This window comes from Borostomias antarcticus, assembly GCF_949987555.1.
Source record: "Borostomias antarcticus genome assembly, chromosome: 4".
Classification (NCBI taxonomy): Eukaryota; Metazoa; Chordata; class Actinopteri; order Stomiiformes; family Stomiidae; genus Borostomias; species Borostomias antarcticus.
Window position 1 is genome coordinate 27326836 of NC_140237.1, and position 12627 is coordinate 27339462.

At 47.2% G+C, this 12627-nt stretch overlaps 1 protein-coding gene across 2 annotated transcripts in view; it reads right to left on the minus strand.

Annotated features, from left to right (window-relative positions):
• Nucleotides 1–5926: 5926 nt before the first annotated feature.
• Nucleotides 5927–12627, minus strand: part of ppfia1 (PTPRF interacting protein alpha 1) — a 67502-nt gene continuing 60801 nt past the window's right edge. For both annotated transcript variants that reach the window (XM_084437000.1, XM_084436999.1), the window contains 4 exons: nucleotides 10089–10157; nucleotides 9350–9521; nucleotides 8679–8751; nucleotides 5927–7480 (listed from right to left, as the gene is read on the minus strand). In XM_084437000.1, coding sequence (XP_084293126.1) covers nucleotides 8693–8751; nucleotides 9350–9521; nucleotides 10089–10157 — 300 coding nt within the window. In that variant the 3' untranslated portion in view covers nucleotides 5927–7480; nucleotides 8679–8692. The remainder of the gene's footprint in view (nucleotides 7481–8678; nucleotides 8752–9349; nucleotides 9522–10088; nucleotides 10158–12627) is intronic.

Consider the following 12627-nt stretch of genomic DNA (forward strand, 5'->3'; position numbering starts at 1 on the left):
CGTGGATCCGGCCCGTGATTCATTTCTGCTCCAAAATTGAATGGGTTCGAAGGTGGCCCATGATACACCCCTCCACTGAGTTTCATAAAAATGGGTTGGTAGTTTTTGCGTAATCCTAGTATCAAAAACTGAATGGAGATGAATGGGCAGTCCGGCTGTGTTTGGGCCCGCGGACCCGACCTGTGTATTAAGAGTGGATTCGGATCCACTCCAAAATTATAACGGTTCTAAGTTGGACCACCCAGTGAAAATCAGTCCACTAGTTTTTGCTTAATCCTGCTAACAGAGAAACGCACAAACACGCCACCGAAAACATTACCTCTTGCCCTGTGCTGTCGCTGTCGCGGAGGTAATAAAAAGGGCATTCAGGGGCGGAGGTCTATGTTCTCTGAGCACCAATTCTAGTTTCAATGTGCTGGTGAAACAGCGCCCTATTGCATACCTGTCACCAAGCTCTTTTGGTATGGAAGCATATACTGTATGTAATGCAGCATAATTCAAATGTTAATGCAAAGTGGGATTGCATTGTCATTTTCCACTTCTGCCTGCATTGTTTGACTCAATATTCAAATGCAATCATTTCATTTGCATTTCCATGTACTACACCTGCTCTCTGTGTAACACAATTCAAATGCCAATGCAGTCATGTCTTTAAGGGGCCAAGCAGGAAGTGTGATTAGGGTAACAAAGGGTGACATTGATCACACCATGTCCGAATGTCACTGTGCGTTCAGGTCCAACACGACAGGATGCATCCTTATCAAGAAGGCTCAAGACTCGGAGCTCAGAACCCACTTTTGATATGACATTGTCAGGACTCCTCACTCTGGCACAAGCCTGTCAGGGGACAGAAAAGATCTGGTTTTATTGCAGATGCTGCTATTTGCATAAATCTGCATGAGAGGCCTGTGTCGCCTACAAGGTCATATATAATGAGGTTTGTGTAGCCTACCAGGTCATATATAATGAGAGGCCTGTGTAGCCTACAAGGTCATATATAATGAGGTTTGTGTAGCCTGCCAGGTCATATATAATGAGAGGCCTGTGTAGCCTATAAGGTCATATATAATGAGGTTTGTGTAGCCTACCAGGTCATATATAATGAGAGGCCTGTGTAGCCTACCAGGTCATATATAATGAGAGGCCTGTGTAGCCTACCAGGTCATATATAATGAGATGTCTGTGTAGCCTACCAGGTCATATATAATGAGAGGCCTGTGTAGCCTACAAGGTCATATATAATGAGGTTTGTGTAGCCTACCAGGTCATATATAATGAGAGGCCTGTGTAGCCTACAAGGTCATATATAATGAGGTTTGTGTAGCCTACCAGGTCATATATAATGAGAGGCCTGTGTAGCCTACAAGGTCATATATAATGAGGTTTGTGTAGCCTACCAGGTCATATATAATGAGAGGCCTGTGTAGCCTACCAGGTCATATATAATGAGAGGCCTGTGTAGCCTACCAGGTCATATATAATGAGAGGTCTGTGTAGCCTACCAGGTCATATATAATGAGGTTTGTGTAGCCTGCCAGGTCATATATAATGAGGTCTGTGTAGCCTACAAGGTCATATATAATGAGGTTTGTGTAGCCTACCAGGTCATATATAATGAGGCCTACGAGTGCATGCCTGGCGTCGCCACCCTCATCACGCGAGCTCACATTCTGCTCTCCACGGGTCAGTCTGGACTCCTCCCCATCCACATTGATTTCCAGAAATTACAAAATAAACAGACCAATCAGGGACTGTTCCGAGTGCTGTTCTGCTCCCTGGCAGGTAGACCATAGCCCCTGATTGGGTCCAGTTCATGCATGAAATACAGGCCGCTGGCAGTCTCCCGAAGCAACAAGCGGCTGGTTAACATAGTAGAATAAAGAACACAACCTTAAGTGCACTCAATAACTAGAAAAGGACAGGAGTATTAGTGGAGTTTCTCTGAGAAAAATACATTTTGCCGCTCTTCTGAAATAGATTTGACATTATTCATGATTTTTTTTATTAATTAAATGAGAGCGCAATCTCACTGCCTTTGTGACAAAGGGCAATTGGTTTTAGAAGTAAACATGGGAATTTAACCGACGACCCTTGGATTTCAGCATGCTTTCTGTTGACTTCTGGGAGTCTGAAGAACCTTCTTTACCTGTTTTTAACTTCCCATTATTATGTTGCATGTTCTGTTTGTTTCATAAGCCTTTAACTGGTTTGATCTGATGGTGTGATTGTATTGTTTTAGAGTTTGATGGTGTGATGGTATTGTTTTAGAGTGTGATGGTGTTATGGTATTGTTTTAGAGTGTGATGGTGTGATGGTATTGTTTTAGAGTGTGATGGTGTGATGGTATTGTTTTAGAGTGTGATGGTGTTATGGTATTGTTTTAGAGTGTGATGGTGTGATAGTATTGTTTTAGAGTTTGATGGTGTGATAGTATTGTTTTAGAGTGTGATGATGTGATGGTATTGTTTTAGAGTGTGATGGTGTGATGGTATTGTTTTATAGTGTGATGGTGTGATGGTATTGTTTTAGAGTGTGATGATGTGATGGTAATGTTTTAGAGTGTGATGGTGTGATGGTATTGTTTTAGAGTTTGATGGTGTGATGGTATTGTTTTAGAGTGTGATGGTGTGATGGTATTGTTTTAGAGTTTGATGGTGTGATGGTATTGTTTTAGAGTGTGATGGTATTGTTTTAGAGTGTGATGGTGTGGTGGTATTGTTTTAGAGTGTGATGATGTGATGGTATTGTTTTAGAGTGTGATGGTGTGATGGTATTGTTTTAGAGTGTGATGGTGTGATGGTATTGTTTTAGAGTGTGATGATGTGATGGTAATGTTTTAGAGTTTGATGGTGTGATGGTATTGTTTTAGAGTTTGATGGTGTGATGGTATTGTTTTAGAGTGTGATGGTGTGATGGTATTGTTTTAGAGTTTGATGGTGTGATGGTATTGTTTTAGAGTGTGATGGTATTGTTTTAGAGTGTGATGGTGTGATAGTATTGTTTTAGAGTTTGATGGTGTGATGGTATTGTTTTAGAGTGTGATGGTGTGATGGTATTGTTTTAGAGTGTGATGGTGTTATGGTATTGTTTTAGAGTGTGATGGTGTGATGGTATTGTTTTAGAGTTTGATGGTGTGATAGTATTGTTTTAGAGTGTGATGGTGTGATAGTATTGTTTTAGAGTGTGATGGTGTGATGGTATTGTTTTAGAGTGTGATGGTATTGTTTTAGAGTGTGATGGTGTTATGGTATTGTTTTTTGAGTGTGATGGTGTGATGGTATTGTTTTAGAGTTTGATGGTGTGATGGTATTGTTTTAGAGTGTGATGGTGTGATGGTATTGTTTTAGAGTTTGATGGTGTGATGGTATTGTTTTAGAGTGTGATGGTGTGATGGTATTGTTTTAGAGTGTGATGATGTGATGGTATTGTTTTAGAGTGTGATGGTGTGATGGTATTGTTTTAGAGTTTGATGGTGTGATAGTATTGTTTTAGAGTGTGATGGTGTGATAGTATTGTTTTAGAGTTTGATGGTGTGATGGTATTGTTTTAGAGTGTGATGTTGTAATGGTATTGTTTTAGAGTTTGATGGTGTGATAGTATTGTTTTAGAGTGTGATGGTGTGATAGTATTGTTTTAGAGTTTGATGATGTGATGGTATTGTTTTAGAGTGTGATGATGTGATGGTATTGTTTTAGAGTGTGATGGTGTGATGGTATTGTTTTAGAGTGTGATGGTGTGATGGTATTGTTTTAGAGTTTGATGGTGTGATGGTATTGTTTTAGAGTTTGATGGTGTGATGGTATTGTTTTAGAGTTTGATGGTGTGATGGTATTGTTCTAGAGTTGGGTTAGGGGTTATATTGAAGTCGTATCTCGTGGTTGTCTGGATCTCTGTGTTTTTGGTTTGATAGTTTTCTGAGTGCTTTTCTCTGGTGTTTGCATTCAGAATCAAACCATTTGTCATTATTTCCCTTTCTGTTTTGGGGTTCTGGTGATTTATTTAAATTAGACAAGGAGCCAAATTGTTACAGATGGAGTTTATATCCTGCAGAGTCAGGCTCACTCCTTCTTTGTTTAGGGGATGTTTTAATGAGAAAGTTGTTTAATAGTGATTGCATTTTTTCACTTCCAATTTCCTGCTGATAATTTTCTTGTCTATTTTCATTCCATGTATAGGGTCGCCCTGCTCTGTGTAGTGTATTGGACTCCACTTCAATGTGGTATGTTTGAGTGTGTTTTAAATACAGGGTGATTCTGCTGTGGTCAGATCGGGGGGTTAAAGGGCTGAATGCCCTGAGGTGCACTGGATCTATGTCTGTTAACATGTCATCTACAGTGCTACTGCATTGACTGTGTACAGACCCAGTGACCCACACAGCTGCAGTAGTCTGTTTTTTTTGCTTCCCTCTGGAATATGTAGAGAGTGGGTCGTATGCCCACCTCCCCTGTTCTCTGTAAAGCGCATTGTGTTGCCTCTGGGTATGAAATGCGCTATACAAATAAAGCTTTGATTGATTGATTGAACTAACCTGTAGGTTCCATGTGTATTCACAGGACACTAACGAACCTGTAGGTTCCATTATTCACAGGACACTAACTAACCTGTAGGTTCAATTATTCACAGGACACTAACTAACCTGTACAGTAGGTTCCATGTGTATTCACTAACTAGCCTGTAGGTTCCATGTGTATTCACAGGACACTAACGAACCTGTAGGTTCCATGTGTATTCACTAACTAACCTGTAGGTTCCATGTGTATTCACAGGACACTAACGAACCTGTAGGTTCCATGTGTATTCACTAACTAACCTGTAGGTTCCATGTGTATTCACTAAATAACCTGTAGGTTCCATGTGTATTCACTAACTAACCTGTAGGTTCCATGTGTATTCACTAACTAACCTGTAGGTTCCATGTGTATTCACTAACTAACCTGTAGGTTCCATGTGTATTCACTAACTAACCTGTAGGTTCCATGTGTATTCACTAACTAACCTGTAGGTTCCATGTGTATTCACAGGACACTAACGAACCTGTAGGTTCTATTATTCACAGGACACTTAAAAGAGAGACACACCCAGGTCCGGATCACTTTCCCCTGCAATAGGATACGTAAAACAAAACTAATTGTGATCTTTTACTAGAATGGACGCAATAGTGGCTGAAAAAGAGTAATGGCTTTACCAACATCATGAATTACTATTTTACGGTAACATATTTAGCCAATAAATACTAAATACTGAGTGTGTCTTCCACCGACTAAAGCATTACTAGTCGACATCTAAGCATTATAAGAGCATTAACAGAAAAGGGTGTTTTAAAACAGACAGTATTTTTATTGGCAGTGGAAAATAAGTTTCAGAATTTTATTGAAAGTAAGCAATAAATAATACTGTGATAAAAATATTTCATCAGAACTCAGACTGCACAGAACTTCTGTTACACAATCAGGAGGATTTCTAATGAGAAGTGAGCCAATTTAAAAACAGTCGTCACATGATTTGCATTGTCCATAAAATGACTAAATGACAAGATGACAGGAAGTGGGTAACATAACTACAGTATACTACAGTATGCAGTACATGGAGGAAAAATCTTCAGTTCCATATTATTTGCCTTGGAAAAATTACAGAGGAACCTGTTTCATTCGACATCAGCTGAAACAACAAACAGCTCTGCCACACACAAAAAATGTGGCAACTTCTAAAAACAAGACAGCGACAAAAACACAGTGAGGAATAAATAAGAAGGACAGAAAATGAGGAGATAAAAATGATAAGGCTTAATAAGAAGTCTTTGTATAGAGTGTTTTTAAAAAGGTTTGTGTTGATCGCACCGCTTTGGGGAGTATATAGTCACAGCGGGGACCGGTTGAGGCCACAGTGAAGTTGGTCCGTCGAAGAAGAGCGCTTCCCTTCATGTGAGCCACCAGGTGAGCTCTCAGAGAGGGGGCGGGGCTGGGGAGAGGAGCCACCAGGTGAGCTCTCAGAGAGGGGGCGGGGCTGGGGAGAGAGGGAGGAGCCACCAGGTGAGCTCTTAGAGAGGGGGCTGGGCTGGGGAGAGGGGGAGGAGCCACAAGGTGAGCTCTCAGAGAGGGGGCGGGGCTGGGGAGAGGGGGAGGAGCCACCAGGTGAGCTCTCAGAGAGGGGGCGGGGCTGGAGAGAGGGGGAGGAGCCACCAGGTGAGCTCTCAGAGAGGGGGCGGGGCTGGGGAGATGGGCCACCAGGTGAGCTCTCAGAGAGGGGGCGGGGCTGGGGAGAGGGGGAGGAGCCACCAGGTGAGCTCTCAGAGAGGGGGCGGGGCTGGGGAGATGGGCCACCAGGTGAGCTCTCAGAGAGGGGGCGGGGCTGGGGAGAGGGGGAGGAGCCACCAGGTGAGCTCTCAGAGGAAAGGGGGGCTGGAAGAGGAATGGGGAGTTCCGGCATGCGAGGACAACCAGAGAACTTGCATCTGACAGCAGCCTTTGCTACCATTTTATGGCTTTTGTTTGCATTTTCAAGAGTTTCGTTTTGGTATTGTAGAAAAGAAAAGGAGAAGAGAAGAAAAAATAATTGTCTTATTTTAAGTTGCCACTTGAACCGACAGGTTCCACGACCTGTGGTTACACACAGGTTCCATGGCCCCTGGTTACAGTCAGGTGAAAGGCAACCCAGCATCAAGCAGTTAGTCTGATATCTCCAGCAGTTTGTCTGATATTCATAAATCCATTGACCTAAGAGATGCATTTACAAATAATCATGATTGATATGCAAACATTACAAATGTTAAGAAGAGCATAGAGGATAAAATGAAGTAATATCATGTATCAAAGTCACTCGAGCTTCAGTTCAGCTATTACAAATAGAACCAAGGACAGAGAGGAAAAAACATACATCTGGTCAATACAAGATTTAAAAAAAGATTAGATAAAATGTCTGCTTATATAAATATACAAACTCCAGACAGTTGAACACTCAATGAGGTGAGAGTTAAACTTGATAAGGGCACAGTAGGAAAACATGTTCTAAAAGGGAGGAGGGTGAATTAGGGGATGTAAAGAGATTACATGACAAATCTAACATAAATGAAATGTCCCATTAGCTTACATAAATATAATAATAAACACTGATAAATCTAGGATGTGTCCACTAAAGATATTGAGATCGCTGAGAACATCACTTGTTCTTTCTCTTAAAAAAACAAAACAAACTCTGATCTCTAGTGATCTCTTTAGTGATCTCTAGTGATCTCTGTAGTGATCTCTGTAGTGATCTCTGTAGTGATCTCTAGTGATCTCTGTAGTGATCTCTGTAGTGATCTCTGTAGTGATCTCTAGTGATCTCTGTAGTGATCTCTGTAGTGATCTCTAGTGATCTCTAGTGATCTCTGTAGTGATCTCTGTAGTGATCTTGCTGGTCAGTTCAGCATCCGTTCCTGGTAGGGGGAGAATTCACCGCCGTCGTCCAACCAACAGTCACCTATAGAAATAATGAGGATAAACTGAGAGGAGAGAAAAGCGGAGGAGCAGAAAAGCAGGATGGAGCAGAAAGAGGAGAGGAGAGAGAGAGGAGGAGAGGAAAGAGAGAGGACAGGAGAGGAGAGAGAGGAGGAGAGGAGAGAGAGAGGAGGAGAGGAGAGAGAGGAGGAGAGGAGAGAGGAGGAGGAGAGGAGAGAGAGAGGAGGAGAGGAGAGAGAGAGGAGGAGAGGAGAGAGGAGGACAGGAGAGGAGAGAGAGGAGGAGAGGAGAGAGAGAGGAGGACAGGAGAGGAGAGAGAGGAGGAGAGGAGAGAGAGAGGAGGAGAGGAGAGAGAGGAGGAGAGGAGAGAGAGGAGGAGAGGAGGAGAGGAGAGAGAGAGGAGGAGAGGAGAGAGGAGGACAGGAGAGAGAGAGGAGAGGAGAGGAGAGGGAGAGAGAGGAGACGAGAGAGAGAGAGGAGGACAGGAGAGGAGAGAGGGGAGAGGAGAGAGAGAGGAGAGGAGAGAGAGGAGGAGAGCAGAGGAGAGAGGAGGAGAGGAGAGGAGAGAGAGAGAGGAGGGGAGGAGAGGAGAGGAGAGAGGACAGGAGGAGAGGAGAGAGAGAGAGGAGGAGAGGAGAGAGAGGAGAGAGAGGAGGAGAGGAGAGGAGAGGAGAGAGAGGAGGACAGGAGAGGAGAGAGAGAGGAGGAGAGGAGATGAGAAAGAGAGGAGAGAGGAGAGGAGAGGAGAGAGAGAGGAGAGGAGAGAGAGAGGAGGAGAGGAGAGTAGAGAGAGAGGAGGAGGAGAGGAGAGAGAGAGAGGAGAGGAGAGAGAGAGAGAGAGGAGGAGAGGAGAGAGAGAGAGAGAGAGAGGAGGAGAGGAGAGAGAGAGAGAGGAGGACAGGAGAGGAGAGAGAGAGAGGCGTGAACATGCGTTATTATAGCAGAGAACCAGAAGGACGAGCTGCTGCTGCTGTGTGCACACAAAACAAGAGACAGGAGTTATTCTGCACTGAGATGTAGGTCACTCTTAGTTTGAGAGAGTGTGTGTGTGTGTGTGTGTGTGTGTGTGTGTGTGTGTGTGTGTGTGTGTGTGTGTGTGTGTGTGTGTGTGCGCGCGCAGGGAGAACGCTTCTTTCTCATGTCCTCTGTCGAAAATCAAGCGAGTGTGTGTATGTAGCTGGGGGGTTGAAGAGTGTGTGTGTGTGTGTCTGTGTGTGTGTGTGTGTGTGTGTGTGCACTCACCGTGTGTATTAGTGTTAGCATGAGTAGGTCCTGACTGTGGCCGTGTCCAGCCTCTGAATGGCAGACTGACTCCCTGTGTTCCGATCCAAACCCGTGCAGAAACATGCCGTTAGTTACTCACAGTCTCCAGACACACACAAAGCAGAACGAGCACACACAGGAAGAAGCACAACCATCAACACAAACACATATTTTTCAAGGCGCGTAGCTGGTTTAATATCCATTCAAATCAGTTATGACGCTTGGACCTGTTAAACTCACTCATCCTAAAAACACAAGCACTTCCCTCCATCCTCTACCTCCTCCACACACAGTAGTTGCACACAAAACCCTGCCCCCCCCCCGTCCTACACGCCCCCTCCCTGAGACCTACATGCCCCCCCCCCACCTGCACCCCCCGCCCCCAGTCCTAACCCCCAGCCCCCCCACCTGCACCCCCGCCCCCAGTCCTAACCCCCAGCCCCCCCACCTGCACCCCCGCCCCCAGTCCTAACCCCCAGCCCCCCCTCCTGCACCCCCCGCCCCCAGTCCTAACCCCCAGCCCCCCCACCTGCACCCCCGCCCCCAGTCCTAACCCCCAGGCCACCTACCTGCACCCCCGCCCCCAGTCCTAAGCCCCACTCCTAACCCCCAGCCCCCAGTCCTACGCCCCCCCCCCCCTCCGGGCCTACCGTCCATGGGGCTCCTCTTTGGCTGGGTGGCGGGGGACCCGGCGCTGCTGCTGGGGACCCTGAAGCTGGCGGGCAGCGTGTCCGAGGAGCCGGGGGCCACGCCCCCTCGCATGTCCTTAGGACGGAACTTCTTCCTCCAGGAGGGGGCGCGCCGAAAACTCCTCTCATCATCCTGAACAGAGAGATGATGGGAGAGAGAGGGGGAGGAGGGGAGAGAGAGGTAGAGGATAGGAGAGAGAGGGGGAGGATGGGAGAGAGGGGGAGGATGGGAGAGAAAGGGGGGAGGATGGAGAGAGAGAGAGGGGGAGGATGGAGAGAGGGGGAGGATGGGAGAGAGGGGGGAGGATGGAGAGAGAAAGGGGGAGGATGGGAGAGAGGGGGAGGATGGAGAGAGAAAGGGGGAGGATGGAGAGAGAGAGGGGGAGGATGGGGAGAGAGAGGGAGAGGATGGGAGAGAGGGGGAGGAGGGGAGAGAGAGGGGGAGGAGGGGAGGGAGAGGGGGAGGATGGGGAGAGAGAGAGGGGGGAGGATGGGGGGAGAGAGTTTAAAGCAGTCTCCTTAATTTGAGTGATTGATGTGTCTAAACAATTGTGTCTTACAGTCTGTTGTATTCTATCTGAGGGAATAATGTGTGTTATTCTATCTGAGGGAATAAGGTGTGTGTTATTCTATCTGAGGGAATAAGGTGTGTGTGTGTGGTGTGTGTGTGTGTGTGTGTGTGTGTGTGTGTGTGTTTCACCTCCTCCATCCTCCTCTCGGTGCCGATGGCCAGCAGGCTGCTGTACTCGCGCTCCAGGGCTGCTCTCGCCTGAGGGGAGGAGGGGGAGGAGGAGGGAGAGAAGAGGAGGAGGGAGAGAAGACCATGAGATTCAAGAAAGGATCTGGGAGAGATTTGCTTATATCATATATGTGTCCTGTAGTTTCTAAAGGGTATTCAACACCAACGCCAACCTGGCCTAGCAGAAGAAGTCATGTTAAGGGGTCAACGTTTGCGAGTGCAGACTAGGAGAGAGGCCTAATCCCACCGTCTAAGGTCATATCTTATTTAGAAAGAGGGCCCTCCTGAAAGTCGTAAATTCATTAATGGTTAAAGTCTAGGGGGTTGCGTCTTACAGGTTAGGCACCACAGCTGACGCACACGAGTGTTATGGAACCTTCAAGTCTGGCACAAGTTCACTGGGAATAGCAACTAAGGGTCATCTTGGCTCCCCTAGCGCCGTTTAATCAGAACCTTATCTGATACTGGTACGCAGGTAGGAAAACAGTATTTAAGGGGCATTTTGTCCTTGGAACACTGATTCTGGCTCTGAACGTGGCAGGCAGACACTTCGTACACAGAGAAGGTAGACAGACTTAGGCCAAGTGTCTATTCCATAAGACTCTGTATACTGAAACCTGTACACCTGTGTTTTTGCCACTCCAAATCCCGTGTTGGACATTCTTCATGTGCAAGAAGACCAGACTAAATGTGGTTATGAGTGATGCTGCAGCTTTATTGGACTTAAAAAAAACACATACATCCATTCATCGTCATCCGCTTATCCGGGGTCGGGTCGCAGAGGCAGCAGTTCCAGCAGGGGGCCCCAGACATCCCTTTCCCTAGCAGCATCAACCAGCTCTGCCTGGGGAATCTTTAGCCGCTCACAGGCCAGTGCGAAGATGTAGTCCCGCGACCTGGGTCTGGCCTACGGCCTCCTCCCAGCTGGACACGCCTGGTACACCTCCCTAGGGAGGCGCCCAGGAGGCATCCTCACTAGATGCCCGAACCACCACAACTGGCTCCTTTCGTTGCAAAGGAGCAGCAGCTCTACATCTCCTTCATGACCATAGGTGAGGGTGGGGACGAAGATAGACCGGTAGATCGAGAGCTTTGCCTTTTGGCTCAGCTCTCTTTTCGTCACAACAGTGCGGTAAAGGAACTGCAGAACCGCACCAGCTGCTCCGATTCTCCAGGCCAAACTCCCTCTCCATCGTTCCCTCACTCATGAACAAGACCCCAAGATACTTGAACTCCTTCACTTGGGGTAAGGACTCATTTCCTATTCGGAGCAGATAAACCACCGGTTTCCTGCTGAGAACCATGGCCTCAGATTTAGAGGGGCTGATTCTCATCCCAGCCGCTTCACACTCAGTTGCGAACCTATCCAGAGAGTACAGGAGGTCGCAGGCCGATGATGCCATCAGGACCACATTATCTGCAAACAGCAGCGACGCGATCCTCAGCTCACCGAACTGCAAACCCACCTCCCCACGGCTACGCCTCAATATCCTGTCCATGAAAATCACAAACAGGATTGGAGACAAAGCGCAGCCCTGGCGAAGGCCAACCCCCACTGGAAAGGAAAACGACTTACTGCAGAGGACACAGACACAGCTCTCGCTCTGGGTGTACAGGGATTGGATGGCCCTAAGTAAGGACCCCCTCACCCCATACTCCCGCATAACCCTCCACAAGACCTCTCGAGGGACCTGGTCGTAAACCTTGTCCAAATCCACAAAACACATGTAGACAGGTTGGGCAAACACCCAAGCCCCCTCCAAGATCCTTGCGAGTGAAGAGCTGGTCGGTGTTTCCACGACCAGGAGGGAATCCGCATTGTTCCTCTTCAATCTGAGGTTCGACTATCGGCCGGACCCTCCTTTCCAGCTCTAAAGTACACTTTCCCTGGGAGCCTGAGTAATGTGATGCCTCTGTAATTGGCACACACCCTCTGGTCCCCTTTTTTGAATATTGCCTCTGTAATTGGACCACCACCCCACTCTGCCACTCCTTTGGCACTGACCCGGACTTCCACGCAATGTTAAAGAGGCGTGTCAACCAAGACAGCCCCTCAACACCCAGCACCTTCAGCATTTCTGGGCGGATCTCATCAGTCCATGGGGCTTTGCCACTGTGGAGTTGTTTGACTACCTCAGTGGCCTCCTCCAGGGAAATTGACGATGACCCCTCTTCATCTTCTGGCTCTGCCTCGATTGTAGCGGGTGGGTTAGTCGGGTTCAGGAGTTCCTCAAAGTGCTCCTTCCAACGCTCAACGACCTCCTCAGTTGAGGTCAGCAGTGTCCCATCCTTGCTGTATACAGCTTGGATGGTCCCCCACTTTCCCTTCCTGAGGTGTCAGATTGTCTTCCAGAAACACCTTGGTGCTGACCGAAAGTCCTTCTCCATGGTTTCTCCAAACTCCTCCCACACCCGCTGTTTTGCCTTTGTCACGGACGAGGCTGCAGCCCTCCGGGCCCGTCGATACCCTGCAACTGCTTCTGGGGTCCTCCGGGCTAAC